This window comes from Notamacropus eugenii, chromosome 1 (genome assembly GCF_028372415.1).
Source record: "Notamacropus eugenii isolate mMacEug1 chromosome 1, mMacEug1.pri_v2, whole genome shotgun sequence".
NCBI lineage: Eukaryota > Metazoa > Chordata > Mammalia > Diprotodontia > Macropodidae > Notamacropus > Notamacropus eugenii.
The window spans coordinates 732,891,870-732,917,888 of NC_092872.1; the positions used below are offsets into that span (position 1 = coordinate 732,891,870).

The following is a 26,019-nucleotide window of genomic DNA, read 5'->3' on the forward strand; positions in this document are numbered from 1 at the left end:
CTTTCTTTCATTTTTTTATTCAAGTCTTCTTGTACAAAGTAACTAATATGAAGATATTTCACATAATTATACATGTGTAACCTACATCTGATCACTTACCATATCAGGGAGGGGGGAGGAAAGAGAGACAGAATTTGGAGTTCAAAAACTTAAAATAAAAGTGTAAAAAAAATAATTTGTGATAAAGTAAGTCCTTTAAGTCTAGGAGCGTGCCAAGTTCAAATCTTTTAATTCCTTCCCTCCTAACCACCAAACCTCAACTTGCATTATCTCTTGGCTATTCCCACAGTTTTCTGTCTTTTCTGAGCTCAAAAGGGATTTTCTCAGTTTCTCTGAGTCGCCCCAACTCTCTAAATTTCAATCCATCCTGCCTTGATTATATACTTTCCAAGGCATTAGTTTATAGGAGCATACATTTCAAGGTAGAATGGATGCCAGAGGCCATCTAGTCTAACCCTTCACTTTACATGATGAAACTAAGGTACAGAGTCTTGCCTAAGGTCACTGAGATATTAAGCATCAGGGAACCAATCTGAATCTACTCTGACTCTAAAACCAGTGCTATTACAATCACTTTCACCTTCCCCTGCTATCCAATACTTTCCAAACTTCTGGTCTCCCATCCACCACTATACCTTATCAATTAGCATTCAGTTATTGACATCACATTGCAGGCACCATCTTCCTTTAAGAGCAAACCAAATAGACATTCATCACTTAAACGTTATCTCTTTTAATATAAATATCATCAGAGAGCCTTAGCGCACTTACAACTCAATCACATTTGGGTTGCATTATATTCAATCAAGCTGCTCTTCCATTGACTACAAGTGCAACAGATGCACCAAAGGATGATGGCAATGGGGTGAGACAATGATAATTCTACTCCTGCTCCTGTGTTACTTAGCATAACTAGAGATATGGATGGTTTAGCCCATTAAAGTTTAAGGAGTATAAGAGCATGTTTTATTGTTTGGCAATTCTACTTTACTTTTATTAACTCCCTGTGTGTGAAAGAGTTCTTTATCTCAATTGGAAAGATAAAAATAATAATTGGAACAAACCCAAATCTTGTGGCATCATCTCTACCCTTCCCCTGATCTTCCAACCACAGAGATCAATGGGAAACAAGAATGTCTTGCTGTTGAGAGTGTAGTGCTTTTCATAAGAGCCCTTCAAGGGTGGGCCAAGGGTGGTTTTTTACTTACCCGTGCACTCTGTCCAGCAATAAGCTGATCGTCCTCAGTCTGCACACTGGTACGGCTACGCACGTCATAGTCTTCCTGCTCAAAGTCTGAATCATCTTCTAATTCTTCTGGAGTCTGCAGACAGAGAGGAAGAGGGTGAGACAGGCTTATTAAGGATGCCAGCAGCCACCTACATCATGGATTTTATTGAATTTAATACCTTCTCCAGAAAGGGACCTTCTGTCTCTCTGCACACTGACCTGGCTGCAGAGGAAAGCACTGACTGAATAGAATTCTTTTAAAATTGAGTGGCTCTGTGTCCTCTTCCTTTAAAAAAAAGTCATTGATCATCACTTATTATAAGTTAGACTTTTAAACACTTTGTTCAAGCCATAGTTATCCAAAATGAAATAAAAACAAGGGAGAGAAGTAGTGATGGTTGGGTGATGGTCAGACCCAAAAAACATGAAAGCCCACAATTCTATTTAAAAGAGATCTTAGTGTAAGCCAAACTAGGGAAAAAAAATCATTTACAACATCTCTAGCAAGCTGTCATCCAGCTTTTTCTTCCATATACCTAGGAATAGGGGAACCACCATATTCTGAGTCCCTGAGATAACACATCCCAATTTTAAATGATGCATTGAATTATTCATTCAGGAACTTTTCAATGAGCCTCTCTTCAATTTCTATTCATTTTCCCAGTTTTGCCCTAAGGTAACAGGCAGAAGATGCCTAAATTCTCTTCCACATGACAGCCCTTCTATAGTGGAAAGAGGCAAGGCTCTGGTATTAGAAGATCTGGATTTGATCCCCATCTTAGGTGCCTCCTACCAGTGTCATCTTGGACATACTTAACTACCCTGGACATAGTTTTCATATGTAAAAGGAAAAGTGAGACCTAAATAGTTTCTATGGTCCCTGCTCTAGACTTGTTGTCCCACAAAACTTTTGGACAGCCACCATTTCCCCACTGTCTTCACTCATCTATATTAAATGCCTTCTGTGTTACTTCAGTCCTTCCTCACAGCATCATCTTCTCCATCCTGGTTAAATATCATAGGATCATAGTTGGAAAGAAGCTTGGAGATCATTTTATTCTAATCAACAGGCAGTATTGTACCTTCAAAATGGTCATTCCTTTAAGGAGGCTAATCTTATAGCCTCAGTTGCCTAAATCCATACTTAGATAATTATGACAAAAATGTATACGGTGTTTGATATATATTATCTCAGTTGGCCCTTACAACTATTCTTTGAGGATGATCCTCCCTCACATCTATTTGTCCAGATGTAAAAGACATTTAGACTCAGAGTTCAAGAGACTTGTCAGACATACATGTCAGACATAACATTCTAAAGTAGTTCTTTCTGACCAGAAGTGCAACCTTCTATCTACTGCACCTATGTGTCTTTCAAGTAGTAGGTCATGTTCTAATGTTGACTAGTATAGTCTGTATAGTCTGGCATGTACCATGCTATTAAATAGACAAAGTTCAAGTTCAAAGAAAAGATGAGCCCCAGATTGTATTGAGGTTGTTATCCTTTAAAGGGAAATCTTTCTATAAGGGGCCTTCATGATGAGCTGGTCATACACTTTACAATATCCTTTGTCCTCAATTTTTTTAATACAATATAACCCTGAAATTCCACATTTGGTGCTCAATTCTGTGAAAGTCATAAGAGATAGGAAATAAACCTGAGATTTCTCTGGGGTAAGGAATTCCCACTTAAGGAAACTTCCTCTCCCAGTGCAGGTCAAAGCCTTATCTGCTATTTATCTTCTTAGAATGTTTTTTACATAACTGAGATTTCAAATGACTTGCCTGGGATTAAGTAAACAATGTATTTCCTGCACAGAAATAGATACTCCTGCTTTAGAAGCCAGATCTCTATTCAACGCACCATGCTGGCTTTAAAGTCATTGACTGAGAGGTAGAAGGAACCATATATGTCATATATTTCAACCTTTTCATCTTGCAGATAAAGAAACTGAGACTGAGAAGTAAAGTGCCTGGTCCAATGGCATATAAGGTAACAAGTGGTATAGATAGGATTCAAACTGATTTTCTCTGAATTCAACAATCCCAGATAAAATACATATCACTCTGGGTGATGCCAAAAATTATTGTCAGTCATTTATACTTTAGTTTGAATGGAGGTTTTAAGAGTTTGTTTTGAAAGTGGAATAGAAGAAGAGAATGGACCATTAGAGGAGGGGCTGGTGATTCTGAATTGCTTTCAGACGACTCCTTGTAGAGGGGATTATAGATGAAATACATGAATTGGAAGGAAGTTGAGTTGAAGTAACTCTGAAGTCTTTTCCATTTCTAAGATTCTATGATTCAAGGCTGGAGGGGAAGGAAAGAAGGGAGCAGCAAGGATAGTGAGGTGGGGACAGAGAAATCAATGAGAAATTCGGGTAATCTGCCCTACTCATTAAAGCCAGAGGAGCAACCAGATGGTGCAGTGGATAGAATGCTGAGCCTGGAGTCAGGAAGACTCATCTTCCTGAGTTCAAATATGGCCTCAGACACTTACTAACTGTGTGACCCTGGGCATGTTACTTTACCCTGTTTGCCTCAGTTCCTCATCTGTAAAATGAGCTGGAAATGGAAATAGCAAACCACTCTAGTATCCTTGCCAAGAAAACCTCAAGTGGGTTCATTGAGAATCAGACAGGACTTTAAAAAACTGTACAACAACAACATTAGGGCTACAAAGGATCAATTAATCTCTGCACCAACTCATCAAGAGGTAACTGGCTGAAGAAAATAGTATCCTGTTAAGTCAAAAACAATAGTATTGTGTGAAAAGACCTCTAAGGTCCTTTCAAGCACCAAATTTATGAAGAGGATAATTCCTCTAAATAGTCAGCTTGGTCCTTGGCTTTCTGGGTTGAGACCTCCATTTTTCAAGTAATGCCACCAAAGACTAGGTTCCTAGAATAGCCAACTCCAGTCATGCTTAAATGAAAGATCACCATTCCTATGCTTTGCCTCATCTTGATAATTTAGTCAGTCTAAAGATACAGACCATGAACCACATTGTTAAGGGAGATAACATGAAATCAAATGATTAAGATCAATTTGACTGAAAAAAAAACAGTTGAGTCATTGACTATATATAAAGTAATCTAGGATAAATCCATCATCTGCTAGAATAGTATCTCCTTTACTTAGCTATATGAGATTTAAAGTAGTAATTAATTTTTTCTGGACATAAAAATACTTCTTTTAAGCAAGTTATAAAATCAGCAGATTTAGAGTTGCAGGGAGCATCAAGGTAAATCTAATCCAACCTCCTCATTTTACATATTAGGAGACCAAGTCCTAGAGAGGTGAAATAGGTAACTCAAGGTCATATTGAGAGTTGGGATTATGAATCCAGGTTCTATGGTTCAAAACCATTGCAGTTTCTACTATTCCACACTACTGTTATTGGTTAGACTCTAAATCATTCATTTATTTATTTCACTAAATTTCAGCATAACAGAAAAATTTGAATAACCCCTTAAGATTTCCAAAGCACCATAGATCTCTTAATCATGTCCTTATCAACCAAGGATAGCCTGTCTAGCTTCCTCTTCTGTAACAAAATTCTATAGCTACTTGAATATTATCTCAATAGTTTCATAATAGGAGAGTCAGTTCCAAATTAGATGAAATTCAAATGAATTCAATGCACATTTATCAATCACTTACTATATAGAGCATTGGCAGCTAGGTGGTACAATGGGCTTGGAGTCAGGAAAACCCGAGATCAAATCCAGACTCCGAAACTTCCTAGTGATATGACTATGAACAAATCACTTCTGTTTGCCACATAAGGAAACCACTACAGTGTCTTTGCCAAGAAAATCCCATGGGTCCAAGGGTTCATGAAGAGTCAGGCATGATGGAAACAACTGAACAACAACAAATATAGAGCACAGTCCTACTTACTAAAGATATAATGATCAGATGAAACATACCTCCTACCAGATGGAGGTAGCAAGCTGACAGAGTCATATGACAGATACATACTTAGCTACAATACAAAATAGGAGTTATTCCCAATGTATATTGGAGTTTGGGGACCTACAGTGCTCATTCTTCATCACAAACCTGAGAGATAGATAATGTCATCCCTTTTCACTGATGAGGAGGAAGGTTCAGAGAGGTTGAATTCCAAGGGATACACTGTTAGAGACAGATCCAAACTCAGTTACTTCAGGGAGGGAAGCAATGTGTTATAGTGGAAAGAGATGACCTGATTTCCAAAATCAGTTATAACATTTAATAAATATGTGACCTTGGAGAAGGTCCTTAACATCTGTAAATATTGATTATTTGTAAAATGAAGGGAGTGGGGTAAGCTGGATGGCTCAGAAGCTGGCTTCCTGCCCTAATTCCTATGATCCTAGATTCTGAGTCCAGAGATCTTTCCAATGCCCTCTCCCCCTCTTTGTCCAATTACAAATGGAATGGTTTTGAACTACAGTGAAAAAGCATGTAAGAGAGTAGCCAATTAAGTGTTATCTGAAATGGAACCAAGCATGGTGTTAGCAGGTAGAGTTCTGAAGCTACAGCTGGGAGACTTGGACTTGAATCCAGACTCTGACACTTGGTATTCAAGTCACTTGCTGTTGCATCACACACAAAATGGCGGCAATGATATCTGCAGTATTGAGTCTTATAAGGTTGATGGCGACTTCAATGAGAATGAGTTAGTCACTGTATAACCTGCAAAGTGCTATGCAAATTCTAGCAATTATTAATACATAAAATGTCATAACTGCTTGAGTAATGAAAGAAGGCTGCATGAAGGAGGAAGCATTAGAGTTGGACTTAAAAGAAAAGCTCAAATTTCAGCCAACAGAGAAATGGGGAAGGTTTCAGAGGCAGATGATGGCATAGCAGATAAAGTACTGGGCCTAGAATCAGGAAGATCTGGTTTCAAATCAGGCCTCAGATATGTGTTTGTTGGAACATGTCTTAGTTTGTCTAAGTTTTCTCATCTGCAAAATGGGAGCACAAATAGCACCCACCTCCGAGGGTTGTTATAAGAATTAAATGAGACAATAAATGTAAAGCACTTGGCACAGTACTTGGCACACATTAAGTTCTGTATAAATGTTAGTTATTATTATTAAATCCGACCTCAACTATTTGTTATCTGTGTGATGTTGGACAAGTTAATTATCCATCTGCCTCAGTTGTCTCAATTACAAAAGCGGAAGGGAGGGCATTATATAATATCTACTATGTGCCAGGAACTACGCCAAACACTTTACAAATAATATCTCATTTAATTTTTACAACACCCCTTCTAGATGAAGTGCTGTTATTATCCTCATTTTAGAGGTAAGGAAACCAAGGGGAAAAGAGCTAAATGACTTGCCCAAGGTCACACAGCTAGTAAGCCTCTGAGGCCAGATTTGAGCTCAAGGTTTCCTGATTCCAGGTGCAGCAATTTATCCAATGTTTCACCTAGCTACAAGTAGGGATAATAATAGCATCTAAATCCCAGAGTTGTGAGGATCAAATGAGATATTTCTTTTAAAAAATTCTTAGAAAATGCCATTCAGCATTCTATTATTAGGAAGCTGTTCTAGTGGTCCAGGGATAGATTTAGTAATGAAGACCTGTCCTAGGATGGGAGTCAGAAGGACAGGGAAATGAGAAGATCAACACTTAGAGGCCACTGCATGGTGGTCATGAATATTGAAAGCTAATAGGTGTTCACAGAGTCCCTTTTGGCACACATGGTTGCTTCTCTCAGTGGGGAAAAAATTCTGCAGTGTTCCCAGTGCATCATTCTCAGTTCCCAGATCACCTCAGTACAGAGCACTTCTCCATCACTTGTTTTCTGCCCCTATGGCAATGAATCAGGTTTTGTTGCTAATAAGCTGAGCCACACATGGAATTGACATCAGGGTTTTTTCTCAGGTGGCCAAGAATGGAGGTGGGACTGGAGGGAGTGCTTGGGGCTGTGTAGCACAATGGGAGCAAGATGAACTGGTGAAGAGCAATGAGAAAGATGGAAATATGGTGAGGAGGAAATGCATTCCCTACAGGACTGGCATTCCTGAAAAAAGGAAGTGAATCCTTCACTCTGTTAATCTTGGCTGTCAGCTTTCCAGAGTCATGTTGACATCATTCATTGGTCCAAAAGTACTGGATAATCATGCTGGTGTGGCTATACCTGACCGTGATCGATTGCCTGCACAGTAAGGGCCTAGAAAGTCTGCATTAAAATGAAATGACAAGGAAATTTGATGGTGGTGATGACCCTTTCTGCCTGTCTGGCATCTCTGTTGATTTGGATCAAGGTACCATAATTCTGAGTCACAGATCTAGTAATGAGACCGTGATATTCTTGGGAGGAAGCATGACACATGAAATGAAATATGTCATGATCATAGATTTGGAGCTAGAAGTGAATTAAGAGACAATCAAGTTCAAATCACTCATTTTGCACATGAGGAAACTGAGGTACCAATATATTAGGTGGTTTGGCCAGGGTTACATATCTAATAAGACAGGATTTGAACTTAGACCTTCTGACTCCAAGAGGAGCATTCTATGCATTGTAACACCTAATTGCCATAGTATAGAAGTAAATCTTGAGGTCAGATCCCAGTTCTGCTACTTATGTGGCATTAAGTATATCCTTCTCCAGAACTTTACTTTTATATTTAAAAGGATCTTAGAGGATCATAAAGGCCCTTTGAAGCTGAAGAACCTATGATTCATCATACAGGTATGAAAGGTGGTCTTCTCCATCAATACTGTGAGAATTTTTTAAGAGTTGACATACTTTTTCTTCTCTACCAAAAATGTCAATATTCCTTCAAAAGTCTAACAATCTGTATTTTCTTGATATGGGGATATTAAAAGAAAGAGGAGAAAAGGGGGTTTTATTCTTTTACCTTATTAAATGAAAGTACAAGGAAAGAGGGTGGGAGTGTGTGGGGGAAATCTGGTTCAAAAAAGAGATTGTGTTTCCATTGTGGACTCAGACAATCATCTCTGATCATTCCCCACTGTTTTCTGATGTTCCCAGGAACAATTAGAGCTAGTTGGGAAATTCTGCTGACAGATGCAATGACGAGATTAGAAGCACTTTTCATCTTTACGTCTTGAGAGAGAAAAACAATTCACTTAACAACAGAAGAATCAGGGATGTTGATAACTCAGCACCCTGGAGAGTGGAATGAGCCCTGCACTTGTAGCCAGAAAACTTGGGTTTGATTCATGGTTTTGCCCCTCATAGCTAATCGTCTAACTTTGAACAAACTGCTTCCCATCTGTGAGGCTCAGTTTCCTCATATGTAAAATGGGATAAAATGGTATTGCTTTGACTTCCAAGGTTATCTTTGAAAATGTAATGAGAAAATGCCTGCAAAATATTTCATAATCTAAAATCACCCTATACTTTATGATAATAGTCATGTGAGGTTTAAATCACCTCATTCAATTCTTACAATACACTTGGAAGGTAAGTATTTTTATTGTCCCAAATTTACAGAGAAAAAAACTGAGCCTGAGAGAAGCTAAGGGATATGCCTAGGATCATGCAGCTAGTAAGAGTCTAGGAACTGAATTCAGATATTTCTGTTTCTAGAATGAGCTCTCTCTACTCTAAAATATAGCTACCTTATCAGTTTAGATCTGGGAAGGATTTGAGAAATATCTAAACCAAGACCTCATGTTCCAGATGAAAAACTCACAGGAAGGAAATGACATGGCCAAGACTGACATAGGTAGAAAGCATCATAGTCAAAACTAGGGGGAAGGAGGGTTGGTTTTGTATCTTTAACCCAAGCACCTTGGACAGTGCCATGTCCCTCACATAGCAGGAACCCAACAAATGTTCATTGAATTGGCATTTTGAACTGAGGTGGTCAGATTTGAGATCATCATGGTAAAAGAATCACAGTTTGAAAATTTGCCATACATATCAGATTGATCTTGGTGTTGTAACTCTCACTGTTGCTGTTGTTAGTGTAATACAAAGGAGGGGGGGAGGTGAGTTACTGATAGATATTTTTCTGTGAGCCATAAGAGTTCTAAAACAATTTCATACACACACACACACATACATACACACATGCATACTCATATATAGGAATAAAAATAAGTTTAGGTCTTAGAGATGTTGCAGAGACTTATTAATCTGTAGTTGGCCTTGGAGGGGGTAAAGTCAGCAGCTTAGTTCTACTCAATGGCTACAAGGGGACTGGGGAAGGAGGGAATCATAGACACCCAGTGGGTGGACATAACTGCTTATTTTACACTGACATGAAGGCTAATTTAAAGATGGATTCACTTGTGCCAAAGAAGAGATATAGAACCCACTACTTTTTGCCTTTTTAACATCCACTGCTTCCTTTGCAGTGCACCAAAAAAAAAAAAAGACAGATCTGTCGGCGAAATTATCTATTCCTACCTTCCATGGAGATACAAAAAAAGGAATAATTTTGGGGAAAATTCATAATAGTGCTGTTTGAAAGTAGAATGGCCTACCTCATGAGGGGCTGAGTTCCCCCTCAGCAACATCCTTTAAGCAAAGGTTTAAAGGAGATGATAACGTGTCCATTTTGAGGTGGAACAGATCCTTTATTTTTCAGTTAGAAGCTAAACTAAGTGGCCTCCAAGGTCTCTTCCAACTCTGAGATTCCTCAGTTCTTTATGTTTTAAACATAGACACCCACACACATAGCAAGTCCACCCAAACAGTCCTCACAAATAGCTGTATGCATACGCAGTTAACTAATTGCATGTTAAATTGTAGCTTACTCATATTGGTGCTTTTTTTGAGTTAGTCACATATGAAAAGATGAGTGTTTTATTCTTCAGTGGGCATTCTTATTCACAAGTTAGGGAAAGCAAAGGAAAGTTGGATAGGCTCAGAATAAAGACCTAAAGGTGATTGGGATTATAGGGTCATATCATGTTAGAGCTGAAAAAAAGATCTTAAAGGAGGCAGTAGAAAGGAACCTTGGGGACACATTTCGTTACCTAGATTAGGATGATTTGTAATTAGCATATTAATTATATGTGTGCATAAATGGTCCATCTAAAGTGTTTGAGAATGGTTAATTCTCTTAGGTGTATTAAATATCTTCCTGTAATTTTGATTAGACCATTCTCACCATTAATCTGCCTAGTAAGATTAATACTGTCATAGAGGTAGCATGGTTCCATTGAAAGAGAGCAGAGTGCCTCATTTTGAATTGTGATTCATTGCTGTTTTCTGCTGCCTATGTGACCTTGATTAAGTCTCTTCTCTGCTCCATGCCTCAGTTCCTCATCTTTAAACTAGGGGGGTTGGATTAGATGATCTCCAGTGGCCCTTCTGCTTCTAAACTCTGAGTCCTAAGACATTGATTTCTGAAGAATTAAAAATTAGATCATTCAGAGGGCAATGGAAAGTAGAACTGTGGGTGTGAGCAGGCTGCTATACCTAACGAATCAGGGATAGCAATGGTTAGCATTGACATATCTCTTTAAGGTTTACAGATTTTTTACAAAATTAATCCTCATAGCAACTCTGAAAGATAGGTATTATTGCTATTTCCATTTTACAAATGAGGACACTGAGGCAGAAAGATGTTACGTGTCTTACCCAAGGTTACACAGATAGTGAATGTTTGAGGTAGGATTAGAACCCAGATATTCATGACTCTAGGTCCAGAGCTCTATCCATTGTAGTTCTATGTAGCTACAATGTCACAAAGAAAAAGCTAAATAAAGGATGATAGCAAAGAAATGTACAATTGAAAATGAAGTTAGGCTGGTCACATGGTGGGAACAAGGCCATGGCCAGCCCATGTGTTTCACTGGTATCTAAGAGAAAGTTAGAAAGGCTACTGCCATAACATGGCAGGTATGGGAGAGTCAAATCCATGTTAAGATCACAGAATCATTTGAATGACTGAGTAGAGGTGAACTCCCCATCATTTGCAGTCACATGATAGAGGCAGTGTTGGGTAGTAGAAAGCATATAGGAATTGGAGTTCCTTTTCTGCTATTTATTGGCTATGTAACCTTTATTTCATCTTTCTAAGGCTCAGTTTCTTTAATTATAAAATGGGGAAGGAGGTAAACTAGATGATCACTAAGGGTCATTTCAGGCCAGATTAGTGGGCTTAACATAAATAGATTAATATATTTCATGTTTTAGTGGAGCGTAAGAGTCATTGTTTCTGAAGAGAAGCATTGCCACTAACATAATGATGTCTATGTTACCAGGCAAGCTGCTTTGCCAAAATCCCTCTTGTTATCTATGACTACATATCAAGTTCCACCATTAAAAAGCTTTCCCTTGGGGTTTCTTGAGACTTTTTGATCTCCCAGAATTCCACATTAAAAAATGTGGCAAGTAATATCACATTTGGATACCCATCACTAGATATGCTCTCCCCATGGGGTAGTACAAGGCTAGGTCTGGGACAAAGGTCCATCATCCCCTTCTTCATTTCTGATACATGCTATGCATGGGCTCTAGAGCACCACAAGCCAAGACCTCAGCCTGGCACAGCACAGACACATGTGTTCATGTTGATTACCCCTAATGAAGACATGAAAGGAGAAAGACAAAGGCACAGCCTGGAGTTTGCCAACTCTGAACCACACCTTTCAGCTTCATTTACCCTTTCTATGAAATATTGTCTTCATTTAGTGTCACCACATGATTTCTTTGCCACCATATATGGGCAAGGCTCAGCAAATATACACCAGCTTTTGCCCACTGTATTAATATCACTCCCCCATCCCCATCAGAGTTTTTTAACCTGGGGCATATGGTCTTGTTTGGGCAACTGGGTAGAGTGTCAGACCTAGAACTGGGAAGGTCAGAGTTCAAATTTAGCCTTAGACACTTATTAGCTTTGTGACCCTGGGCAGGGTCACTTAACCTTCTTTGTCTCAGTTTACTCATCTGTAAAATGAGCTGGAGAAGAAATTGCAAACCATTTCATTATCTTTGCCAAGAAAACTCTAAAAAGATGTCATGAAGAGTTGAAAAAGAAAAAAAAAACCTAAACAACAGACTTGTTTAAAAACATACCTGTTTCAAGTGTGATTATTTCCTTTGCTTTTTACATTTTTTATTTTATGCATTTAAAAACATCATTCTGAGGACAGTTCCATAAGCTTCCTAGACTGCATACTTTAAGGTAGACTTAGAGTTTGCACATGACTATGCCTTTTCCTTGGCTGACCCCAATGCCAAGAATTCTTTCCCTCGTCACCTCTGCCCAGGCTTGCTTCAAATACCAGCTAAAATCCCACAATCTGCATAGGACAGATTTACCTTAATACTAGTGCCTTTCCTCTATCAAGTATCTCCAATTTAGCCTGTAAAATAACTTGTCTGTACATCATTATTTACATCTTTTCTCCACATTTAGTCTGTAAACTCAAGAACAGGGACTATCTTTTGTCTTTCTTTGTATCCCCAGTGCTTTGCATAATACCCAACAATAGCTAGCACTCAATAAGTGCTAATTATCTTGTCTTGATCTGCCTTACAAGAATCCTATGAAGTGTATAGTGTTAATTATTATCTCCATTTTACACCTGAGGAAACTAAGGCACAGAGTGGGGATGACTCATCTAGAGTCACATGGTCAATATCACAGCGCTAGGTGTATCCATATTTCTATCTCCAAGTCTACTGCTCTTTGTACAGATTTTGCTACCTTTCCATCTTTGTCAAACCTTTATTGAGTATCCAGAGGCAGGGTGATGGAGCACTTGACCTTTCAAGGCCCTGTCCACTCTAATAACTGTGTGAAACACTCTTGTCTGTCCTTTTTAATGATACAATCAGTTCATTGTTGCGAAGAAGAGAAGGGGGACAAGGTAACAGTCATGCTTTGAGGAGGGGAAACAAGCTACTTATTTTGTTTCCCCAAACTCACACTGAATATATAGCACATTTTGCTTTTTGTAAAAAATCTATTTTAAAAATTAGGTATTATAGTCATACCAAGAAAGAATAAGGGACTATTTGAACATAAAATTATTATGTAGTTTCTGAAACACATTTTTAAAATGAATTTTATTTGCTGTGGCTTAACAGACCACTTTCCCCAACATCTATCTACCTAAATTTTAAATTTAAATTAAGGACAGAGACTGAATATTTGATTAGATAGATAGATACAGATAGATATACACAATATTCCCATACATACAGATATACACATATGTATAACTCTCTTATATGTGGGTATATATATACACATGTGTGTATAGGTCTCAGTTTCCCAATCTGTAAAATGAAAAAAATCATCTGGGATACCTTTAAATCATCTTTCCATTCTAAATTGATGGGTTAATGGTTTTCAGTGGCAGACAAAGTATAATAGAATAGCTGGCCTAGAAATCACAGTGCCTGGGTTTAAATCCTGCTCCTGCCCCATGCTGGTTTTGTGAAGTTGGACAAGTGACTTAACTTTCCATAGGTCCCATATGACTCTGAAATGCTCTACCATTTTCAAGACCATTGTTGCTCTACCTCACAGAAGGGAATTTCTTCAACAAGAATTCCCACAGAGCTATGAATCACAGTTCAGAAGACACTTTGTTTTTCTTTTGTAAAAAGAAAATTCAAGCTTGATTGGACCAAAAAGAACTCCAGGACAAATGCTTTAGTGCACTTGAGAAAAGCAAGAACACTTTCAGTTGAGTGATCATGGAAGACTACTTGGAAGAACTGTCATCTGTCATCAGTGTCATCAGGCTTGAAGGACAGACTAGGGTAAGTCAGAGATGGTGAGGGACTTTTTGGCTTCCTTTACCAATGGTTATTATTTTTTTTTAAATGCAGCAAGTAATGTAAAATGTCAGGAGTAGAAAACCTTGGGAGGAATAAGGTCAGTTAGCCTGACAATAAACATCAATCTTCAAACATGTGTCAAACTCTGGGCTACAAAGATATAAAAAAAAATGTCTAACGTCAAGGAAGGCTGTTTGGTGGCTCAATGGAGAGAGTACTGGGCTTGGAGTCAGGAAGATCTGAATTCAAATCTGTATCCAGAAGCTCACTAGTTATGTGACCCTGAACAAGTCACAACATTTATTCGCTTTAATCCACTGGAGAAGGAAATGACAAACCACTTGAGTAACTTTGCCAAGAAAATCCCATGTGCAGAATAGCCCACGCAGTTGCAGAGTCCAACATGACTGAATAAAAACATTAACAACCCATAAGGTGCTCTCACACTAATAGGGGAAATAAAATGGAGGGAAATCCATGTCAGGGGAAGGCCCTAACAACCATGGGCCATAATGAAAGCCTTCTGCTACGGTGAGATTCAAGCTTAATCTTAAAAGAAGCCAAGTGAGCTCATGCTCTGAAAATATAACATTGGTAGTGTGTTACATTTCTTCTCAAGTGAATGTGTGATGGCTAAAATGAGCTATGCGAATTATCCAATGTGGCTGGATTGGGGGGGGGGGGGAGGAGATATTCCAATTGGAGTTAGAGGATGAAGGTTAAAAATCTTACTTATGACATAATACTTGTGTCATATTAAGCAAGTCACTCAACATTCATGTGCCTAAATTTCCTCACCTATAAAATGAGGTTACATTAGATGGCTTTCAAGGTCCTCTTTTATTTTTTCTGAATCTATAGTCCCAAATCTTTGTAATACTTTTTTGTACATCAAAATTTAAAGGCACTAGAATTTCCATTCAAGTTCATTCATGTGTTCCCTGATTCATTCATTCAACATGTGGTTTAGTGCCTGAAGACACATAGGAGGCTGTTAGAATAAAACCTCACTTGGGATTAAGTAAGCAAAGCCCAATTTGAATTAGCAAAGATTGAATTATTCATGATTTTCAATGATTAAATATTCTAATTTTTCCAGTACATTTAGTGGCCCCCTCTTGGTGCTGCTGTGTGAAGGTCCCTGAAGGAGTCTGTTTTAATGAATAGGCAATAATGTTTCATAATAATCCCTTCAAAGTAAGCAGGTGCTTATAAAACACTTGACATCACTTTTTATGAGTCTCTCAAACATGACTTAGGATACCTTGTTAACATGTTAATATCACTTTCACAGTGAACCCATTTTTTTGCATGAATCCAACACAACATGACTTCAACCAACCTCACTTCTAATTCTGAGGGAGTGGTATCAGGAAACTTGGATTTTTTTTTGAGAGGAGAGGAGAGGACAGGACAGGACAGGACAGGACAGGAGAGGGGAGGAGAGGGGAGAAGAGGAGATCGAATAAACATTCATGTAGTGCCTACTATGTGTTAAGCACTGTAATAAGTACTTCACAAAAATTATTTCATTTGATCCTCACAACAACCTTGGGAGGTAGAGTCTATTAATTATTTCTATTGTACAGTTGAGGAAACTGAGACAGAGACTGAATAATGTTGACAAGAGTCAAGATGTTCATAAGTGTCTGAGACTACATTTGAACTCAGGTCTTCCTGACTCCATGCCGTCAGCACTTATCCTCTGAATAATCTAATTGCCTAGGGATAGATCTTTAATTTCCTGGCTTACAAAATTTTTCATAAGGAAACACTGCCCCTGCCCCAATTCATAACTACTTATCAATTAGCAATAGCTAAAATCCGTAAAGCTTTTTAGACACATTGTCTCATTAGAGTATTAAAATCTTCTTGTGAAGTAAATACCGTTATTATACCCATTTAACAGATTAGCAAGTAAAGTGGACCTAAGTGACTTGCTAAGGATCATGTACATCACAAGTTTCTAAGATAAGATTTGAACAAAGTTCTTCCTGACCCCAGCACTCTATCCATATAGGTTCATATATTTCAGGAAGCTCTCTAAGACTGAAAGTTGTGGCGAATATGCGGACCTAGATTGGAAGAATTAATCTTTCGATGTATTGTTGCTCATGTCTAACTCTATGTGACCCCATTTGGGGTTTTCTTGGCAGAGATACTGGAGTGGTCTGCCATTTCCTTCTCCAGATCATTTTACAGATGAGGAAATGGAGGTCAACAGGGTAAAGTGCCACGTTCATGTAGGGTCTGAATCCATATTCGAACTCAGATCTTCCTGACTTCAGGCTTAGCATTCTATGCACTGTACCGCCTAGCTGCCAGAACTCTCAATAAGAGTGAAATTGCAGACTCCATTTCTATCCTGTAGCGCTTATCAGTTGCTGATGATGCTGTAGCACAAAGACTTTCTCTAGTGACCCTGGAGCAGATAAACAGTAAGTGAGGTCTATTCCTATTCTGACCTTGTATGATTATATCAGAGTAAAATATAGAGAATAATTACCAATTAATTTGGAAATGTGCATTCTCCACCACAACTCCACCATTTTAGTATCAGGGTATCCTACCAGTATATGCTACTATGTCCATGGTGTTCAATAGTTATAACACACTCACACACACATACACACACACACACACACGCACACACAAACATATACACTGACCCAGGCCAATGCATTCTCACCAATCCTGGAATGATGTTCAAGATGATGATGTTTCTAACAGAATGCAGTTTATTTCCCTAGATATACTCCAGACTATTTCCCAATATAAACTCAAATGCTGCAAGAAAGCTTTGATTTCAGCAATTTTCCATGAAGACACTATATCTATTCCCACAAATTCCAATTTTCAGCTGAAGAGCTGTCCGGAGATTTGCTTAACCCCTTGAATGACTGCTGCCTAGAAATGATCAGAGGCCTCTGTGGGGTTCAGGAGATCATGTTCTGCTCAGAGCTACACCCACTGTAGCTCAGTTCAGGGTAAGGAAAGTGGTAAATAGCCCCTCAGCTCTAAGAATTCTTATTTTCTTTCATGAAGCATAACATGCAGATAGGATAAGAGCTAGGCTATTGCATTTGATTTGGGAGACAGGTAAATGAGGAGAGCACAGGAATCATGGGCCCTAACCCTAACTCACCTCTGCTATTATCCCAGTGCAGAATGGGACAACTTGTTCTCCACCATGAGTGTATATTCCCTCGTTAGTAACATAAAGACTCAGAGGCCAATTTTCTTTTTGCCAATATCATAAAAATGATAATTCTCCTAAAGTTAATTTACAGTTTGAATGTAATACAAATCAAACTATCTAAGCAATACTTTCCAGAACTCTATAAAACAATAACAAAAGTCATTTTAAAAAATGAGCAAGTCTTTCTTGATCTCAATTTTCCATTCTGTTATATGGGGAAATTTATCACATAATCTAGAGATAAAAGAGACCTCAGCAGCTACCTATTTCAACTCATACTAGAAAGGAATCTACACCGTATAATATAGTGTGCCATAAGGATAACATGAGAGACTGTCCAGGAAACAGAACTAATTATTTACAAGTCTGTAGTGATAATAACAGTTCATAAACACCTTACAATAGCAACCTTGCAAAGTAGGTATCACATGTTTATTATCCCCATTTTATGGATAAAGAAACTGAGATCCAATAGATCACTAGAGATCATCTAATTCAGTCCCTTCACTTGCAGAGGAGGATGAGGATAGGGCAAATATGATCTGAGTTCTTCATGAGTAGAGACTGTTTCATCCATTGCATCTATATCCCTAGTGCCAATCACAGTGCCTTATCCATAGTAGGTGCTTAATAAATACTTGTTCATTGGTTACAGAACCAGGATTTCTACCCAAGTCACAGGACTATAAATTTAGAGCCAACAGAAATTATATTAGGTGTCCCAGTGGACAAAGATTCAAGTAGAGATTCAGAAAGAGCTGAGTTCAAATCCCACCTCAGACACTTACTAGCTATGTGACTCTGGGAAAACTTTCTTGCTTCAGTTTGCTCATCTGTAAAATGGTAATAATAACACTCATTTCCTGAGGTTGTTGTGAAATAACAATGAAATAATATTTGTTAAGTGTTTGAACAGTACCTGGTACATCACAGGTGCTATTTAAATTTTGGCTATTTTTTCTACACTTACTACTCCTACTACTATTACCACCATTACTACCACCACCACCACCACCACCACCACTACTACTACTACTACTACTACTACTACTACTACTACTTCTATTATTACTACTATTGCTGCTGCTGCTACTGCTACTACTACTGCACCACCATCACCGCTATTCTACTATGATCATTTCTATTACTAATACTACTAGTACTACTTCTGTCACTACTACTACCACCATCACTACCACCACTACCAATACTATTATTTCTATTATTACTACTACTACTGTTGCTGCTGCTACTGCAGCTGTTGCTGCTACTCCTCCAACCTCCTCATTTGAGAGATGAGGAACTAAGGGCTACAGTTAAGTGACTTCCAAGGTCATAAGACAAGATTTGAGTGCAGAACTTACCGACTCCAAGTGTGGCATTATCTTTGGAAAAACTACTTCCCATGAAGGCACTAAGTAGCTGGAATGGAAGGAAGGGGTAGTAATCACAAGTTGGGGCTGGGTTGGAGTGAAAGGAAGGAAGGGTGAAAATATGGGAGCTGAAGACAGACTTTCCTGACAACAATTTCTCCCAGGGATGACCCTGATTCTGTCACTAGAGAGTTCATAATCAGCCCTGGATGATTGCCCAGGCTATTGGTGTCAATTGAAATGCCAAGCCAAATTTCACAAGGGCCTCAAAATTCTTGATTTCTCTTTCTCCCTTCCATATTATCACCACTTCTGTGTGACTCCCTTGTACTGATGGTGAATAATGGTCATCGATGAGCAATCATGCACTGGCCCTGGTTCCCTTCGCCTCTTCCCTACACATACACACACACACACACACAATGAGTCAAAGTCCTACTCCAGGAGGTGAGGTGGAGGTTCCTTAAAGCACAGGGTGATACTAAAAGGGTGGTTTTTATAGCACTGAGAATCTCTCCACTAATAGTGGGGTACATTCTAAGGGAGCACCTAGCAAGGAATCTCAAGACCTGAGTTCCAGGTTTGATTCTGTCACTAAGTATTTGCATGCCCCTAAACAGCTGATGAACAGTTTGATACTCAGCTGCTTCTGTTTTCTCATCCATCAAATGGTGCTAATTATACATTTTTCTGCCTATCTCATAAGATTTAATGCGACCATGAATGAATGAATGAAAAAAACACGACCTGCTTTGGGCTATGTGCTAAAGCCACATATAGAAAAGTGATAATAGTGGGAATTTCTATAGCTTTTTAAGGTTTTTAAGGTGCTTTGCCCACATGACTATCTGTGAGTTAAGGGATAGTATTAAAAGATGAGGAAACTGAGGCTCAAGGAATTTATTTAGTCATGCTCATATAGTTGATATGTCAGAAATGGGACATGAACCTAGGTCCCTACTGGCTGCTCACAAGATCATTGACCTTGAAGTAAGGAAGGTCTTTAGAACCTATCTAGTTCAAGGTCCTCATTTGCAGATGAGGAAACTGAGGCACAGTATGGTGAAGTGATTGCCTCCAAATCATACAAGTATAAATATCAAGGCATCACTTGAATCCAGTTCCCTTACTTCCCAACTAGTCTCCTTTCCATTGTGCCATAACCCATAGTATTTCTAAACTGGCATGCCATCTCTCCTTAAATAAGGACCAGACAGAAAAATGAAGTTGGAATCATTTAGACTTGAATTCAACTCCCATCTCAGACACTTGAAATCTATAGGACCCTGGGCAATTCACATAATTTCTTTGCCCTAGCTCACCCATCTGTAAAATGAGGGGACTGGACTCTAAGACCTCTAAGATTCCTTCAGCTCTAAATCTATAATTCTGCCCTCCCACCCACAAACAAAGGACTGCTGCAAAATATTCAAAATACTATTGGAAGGTTAAACATGTTGGGCAGATGTGAAGATTAGGGCACTTAGAGCCCACTATGCCTAAAGGGAAAGCAGAGATTACTGCAAGCCTTACAAAGACTCTGTCCAACAGAGATATTTGGCAGAAAGCCCTCACCATACTCAGAATAGAATCTCAATCCTATGGGCTCTTTTGGAAAAGTAGTGATGCAGGTGAAAGTTATGAAGGGTGCCCTCTCTGATCAGTCCTGATGGACAGCAAGAGGAGCTGCAGAGGAGAATTGCAGATAAGATCGGGACAGAGATAACCAGTGAAAGCAGGGTCTGAAATGAACACTCAGGAAGATAAGGTACCATTTTCCCACTAAGCTCTGGGATAACCTGTGCCACCTCTGTTTTTCCCATTCATTGGAAGGCAGCTAAAGAACACCATTGGCTGAAAATCTGGGAAACTGTCCAACTAGCATTCATTTCCAAACACAAATGCATTCAAAAAAGTTAAAAAGTTTGACTAAAAAGTGTATTAATTATTGTCTGTTCTCTTCCATCTTTGTCCTCCCAGCAGCTTACGTACCCGAATCATGAGCACAGCTTTCCTGATGTCTCGGACTCCATCATATACCAGGCGAGAGGCATCAATGAACTCATTCTCTTCAAAAGGCTGAGGCACGTTGGCACTCAAAGCTTCAATGGCTACCTCCACTTGTTCTGCAAAACGCGGCATAACTAGATTAAAAACAAAACAAACAAAAAAAGCAATGAGATTATAGATTTTCCTTCCTGTATAGGGAAAGAATAACCCTGGAACATCTTGATTCTACAACCCAAAGAGGGAGGTGAAGGGTCAAAGTGGCCAGGTCTTGAAGTTTTTACATCTGACTCATTCCTTAGAATTAGTGTTAAAGTCAAATTAGTGTTAAAACTTGAAGGAAAGATGGTCTGATGTGTTCAGTGAAATCACATCAAGGATCCTAAGGACATCTTTGCCAAAACCAAAGAAAAAAATGGCCTCTTTCTATTCAGTCTTAGATTCAACTATTAGTGAGTCATTCCTTGATTATCCTCCCTGAAGGAATGATGTCATGTTACTGGACAAACCAGATAAATCATAAGCAATCATTCACACATCAGTTTGAATACATTTATAGGCTCTTCTGCTGGCTGCAGGTTTTGATAAAGTAAAGAGGTAGAAATTGTAGAATTTGGTTACTGGGATATGTGGCTAGAAGAAATCATCTTAGGAAGAAGAAAAGAAATCGGGAAGTAAAACAGTCAAAATTTTATCTCCTTTACAATTTTGCTCATGGAACAGGCCTATCTTGAATGTAGACAAGTTTCTACAAGCGCATATACAATCTATTTTGTTGGAAATCAAATATCATTTCTGCAAAGGTCTTTCTTGTTCTGCTTTCCACTATGACCCTACTTCTACCCACAGATAGTAGTTCCTTCCCCAGTAAACGAAGATTACTTTATATCTCATCTTATATACTTTGTGTATATCTATTTAGGTACATTGTCTCCCCCAATAGAATGTAATATCATTGAGGATAGGGTTGGCTTCCTCTTTTTCTTTAAATCCCTGAAATTTAGTACAATAGGTGACACATGAAAGACATTGGAAAATTATTGTTGATTGATTTATTGCTTGGTTTTTCCCAAAGGATATTTGCTTCTGAAATTTGGAACTTGAGTCCAGAGAAAGATCTGAAATACTTCACCACCAAATCTATCCCTTTTCCTTAAAAATACATTCCCACTGAAAAACACCTAAAGATTTCAATCTGTTAGGTGTTACTTTAGACCAATCAATTCCCAGAGCAAATGGAATCCTAGAGGCATCCATTTGTTTAAAAGGACAATCAAATGGAAACATCATTCTTCTGTTTCCTTTTCTGAGCTCTCTGGGATGATTCATGTTTATCCTCTCACCTACCCTTACCCTGGACATTTTAACATTCATTTTCTGCTATGGGGAGAGAGCTATCTATGATGAGTTTGCTCCACTCACTAGGGCAGAATCTTGTAGAGAAATGAGTCATTTCCGAATCCATTTCATCCCACAAACATCCACAAATGGGGGCAGAGAAGGAGAATCGTACTCTTTTGATGGTAAAGGTAACATGATTCTTGATTTTGGCTGACAGAGTCCAAACAAAGTATTGTCTTGTGCTTGAGTAGAATAAGGATGATTGGAGCAAAGTTGTTATGCTTTCTCTAGCTTTGGCTCTGCTTAGGAGGAAGGCCTAGGGAAGGGGATGCAGAGGGATTTGACTTTTGCTGGTGTGAATCAGAGAAAGCTAATTACCCATATTGCAGAACGAAATCTAGACAGACCTCACTTAACCATATCATCAGAAAATGAGCCATTTCAGGACCCCATTCTGAGGCTTGGAGCTTCTGCAGTGGTAAGACAAGACTCTTTTTATGTTAGTGATTTGGGACGGATATCATTGGAAACTGGACTTTGTGGTTCTTTGTAACCTAAATGCCAATACTGCATGGTAGTAAGGCAGTATGGTAATGAAATATCTTGACTTGGGGGCAGAAAGCACTAGGTTCAAATCATTCTAACACCTATGAGTTGCATGGCCTCACTAAAATCATTGAACATCTCTGGGTTTCAAGGTTGTCACCTATAAAATGGGGATATATATAATCTCTGTCTCAAAGGATTGTTATACAGCACACATCCTATAATGTATATAGACCACTATATAAACCTTGAATTGCAATGCAGCAATAGAAACCAAACCTGTCACTTGATTGGTATGATGAACTCTCAGGTGGTGAAACTCCCTCTATTAATGTAGCTTTACACCTTCCCTTTAACTTAAGGAGTTCTGGAGAGCTTTCTAGAGCAGGGGTGTTGAACACATGACCCACAATTTGTCTGAAGAGACTCAAATCAGATTAAAATGTAGTTCCTATCTTATTTTAATGTGTTGATGTATTAAAGATATATATATATGAATGTGTATTTATATAAATATTTAAATACAAATAAACAAAAAATATTCATTTAATTTATATTCATAAGTATATGCGGACCTACATGTACATATACATATGTATATTACATGTATGTATGTGTTCATACACACAAGTATAAGCACACACAAATATATGTGTGTACATGCATGTATGTTGTACTTGTGAGATGTTGCTGATACATACACATACATATACGTATACATGTATATTTACATTTATATGGTTTTCTAAGTCAACATGTAGCTTGAAGGAATTGTAGTGGACGGTTTAGTGGCCCTCATTTCTAACTGTGTTTAGCACCATTGGTATAGAGTACTGATTGGTTATAAAATGTTCCAGGGTCATACGGCCAATGTGCTAGAGAGACAACTGGAACCCAGATCTTTCCAGAAGCAAGCCTGGCTCTCTATCTATTATACAAAGTGCAATATATTGGTGAGTTATAATTATTATTACTAATAATAATTGGTATTATTCATTTTAATATTTTGACTGAATAAGTGACTTCCCTTCTGTGAGGTTTCTTTTTAATCATCTATAAAATAAAGGATCAGAACTAGTGCTCTTTCCAAGTCTAAATCTATGATCTTATGAGCCTTTTACACTATATCAACAATAAGGGTAGGGATAATAATGATAAACAATAGCTAACATTTAGACACCACTTTAAGACCTTCAGTGCAATTCACATCTGCAAGATGGAGATAATAATGCTTTTTCCTGCCTATCTCACATGTTTGTCATGAGGATAAAAGGTTAGTATTTACAAGGGCTAGCCAGAAAGAGCTAATACTTGTTATGATGACTCCTTTTCTTGACTCAGAGGATTCATGATGATTTTCCACAACTGTACTGGGCTATAGCCCAGTGATGCCCATAATAACATCTACCTAGGCTCTGAGTACTCCAGTCTGATGTATATAGAGTTGTCCTATCTCTCTTTTTCTGCTTCTTCCCTCCTTTCCAGGCTGATTGCTATCAACACATATGCTTCAGGCAGCATCATTGGCCATTGGGTGCTTCTAGCTCAGTAGATGTGAGCACTAGTCACAGCTACTAGGTTCCACTGGTGACATAAAATAAGGTATATAAAGCTTACTGTCTATTTTAAAGGGGTGACACCAAACTCTGCCATGTTTGCTACCTCTCTATCCATCCCTGATAAACTTACTTCAGAATCATAATAATAGTGTGTTATTGAGGAAGCTAGGAGGCTGAGCGTTGAGGCTGAGTAGATAGATTGTTGACCCTGGAGAAATCTGAGTTCATATCTAGCCTTAGACACTTATTTGCTATATGACCTTTGGTAAATCACTTCCCCTTTTTTCCAGACAAATTCCTTATTTCTAAAATGAAGATCATAAAAGGACGTACTTTACAGGGTTGTTCTGAGGATCAAATGATATAATATATGTAGAGTGTTTTACAAACCTGAAAGCACTGTGTGAAGCTAGCTATTATTTTGTTGCTTGTTCATTCATGTCCTACTCTTGGTGACCACATTAAGTATTTGCTTTGCAAAGATACTGAAGTGTATTATTTGTCATTTTCTTTTCTAGCTCATTTTACAGATGGGGAAACAGAGGCAAACAAATGACTTGTGTAGTTGCAGAGCTAGTGACTGAGGTTAGATTTGAACTCAGGAAGATGAGTTTTCCTGACTCCAGGACTGACCCTGTATCCATTGTACCACCTAGTCACAGATTACAGAGGTGGTTTCAGATGAACTTGGGTTCAAATTCTGCCTTCGTTGTTTGCCACATTATGCATCAGGTAAGGGGGTTGGATTAGGTGGACTCTGGGATCCCCTTGAGATCTGGGTTCCCTCTGAATATTGGCCTTCATCCCTCCAGTGCACCAGACCTTAGCTTTCTCTCTAATTGTTACTGCCTCCCCTCCTCAGCTCTAGACACATACGATAGATGACTGTCTTCTGCAAAGACTGTGGCTCCCTGTCTCTCTACTGCTCTAAATCTATCTGAATTCTGAACCAAATCTGGAAGACATCATGTTTCCCTTGGCAAACTTGCTCCTCTCACTGCTTGAGAAAACTTGGGGAGATGCTGGCAGATCAGATGATAACTGGAAGCAGCACAATTGATTGGAGGAACACATATTGCTTTACAAGAGATTCATCAGAATATACAAACACAGAGAGTATCTTCGGGTTTCCGCCATGTGGGAAATTCCTCTACCAATGTTTATTGTCAGCTCATGTTCCACCTCCTAAAGGAAGCCTTTACTGATCCCCTTAACTGCTAGTAAGCTCCCTCCTTTCTCCATGTTCCCTTATGTTCATTTTGTACAAACTATGCATGTAACATATGTCCATGCTCTCTCCCTCAGTAGAAGGAAAACTCCTTGAGGGGAGGAGCAATTTGTTCTTTGACTTTTTGTTCTCAGGGTTTGGAGAAGAGCAAATGATTTAAAAACTTTGTGTTGATTGACTGATAAATGGTGGGAAAAGGCTGAGGCACATGAAAGATAAGTTAAGTGACACATCCAGAACCTTGTGAATAACAGATTGGAGATTTGAACCCAGGTCTTGATTTAAATCCAACAAGCATTTAGTGATTACCATCAAATTATCAGGCATTATGATAGGTATTGAGTACAAACTAAGAAAGATCAAATTGAAATAGATCCTATCCTTCAGGAGCTTATATTCTACAGGAGGAAATAACACAATCAGGAATAAACATATCTAAAACATATTTAAATTAAATACGTCAGATTTTCTGAAGGATTGTTAAGTAGTTAGTTCCCAGAAAGCCAATGACTACAGGTGACCAGGGAAGGATTGTAGGACAAGAGGGCTTATGAGTTTATCTTAGAGGGGTCTGGTAAATTGATGAGGCAGCCTTGGGGAGGCAGAGAATTCCAGACACAGGGCCATGCTGGTACAAAAGCTGGAAGTCAGAAGATAAAATATCTTCAAGAGCAATAAGTGAGCCAATTTGACTAGAATGTCAAGTGCATGATGGGGAAAAAAAGCTGAAATCAGTCTTGAAAAGTCAAGTTGAAGGCAGAGTGTGACAGGCTTTAAATATCAAACAAGAGTTTGAATTTTATGTTAG

At 38.6% G+C, this 26,019-nt stretch overlaps 1 protein-coding gene across 4 annotated transcripts in view; it reads right to left on the minus strand.

The window, feature by feature from the left end:
• The window catches only part of CTNNA2 (catenin alpha 2), a 1,515,416-nt gene that overhangs the window by 99,059 nt on the left and 1,390,338 nt on the right, over positions 1-26,019 (minus strand). For all 4 annotated transcript variants that reach the window (XM_072637016.1, XM_072637013.1, XM_072637014.1 and 1 more), the window contains 2 exons: positions 20,523-20,674; positions 1,209-1,322 (listed from right to left, as the gene is read on the minus strand). In XM_072637016.1, coding sequence (XP_072493117.1) covers positions 1,209-1,322; positions 20,523-20,674 — 266 coding nt within the window. The remainder of the gene's footprint in view (positions 1-1,208; positions 1,323-20,522; positions 20,675-26,019) is intronic.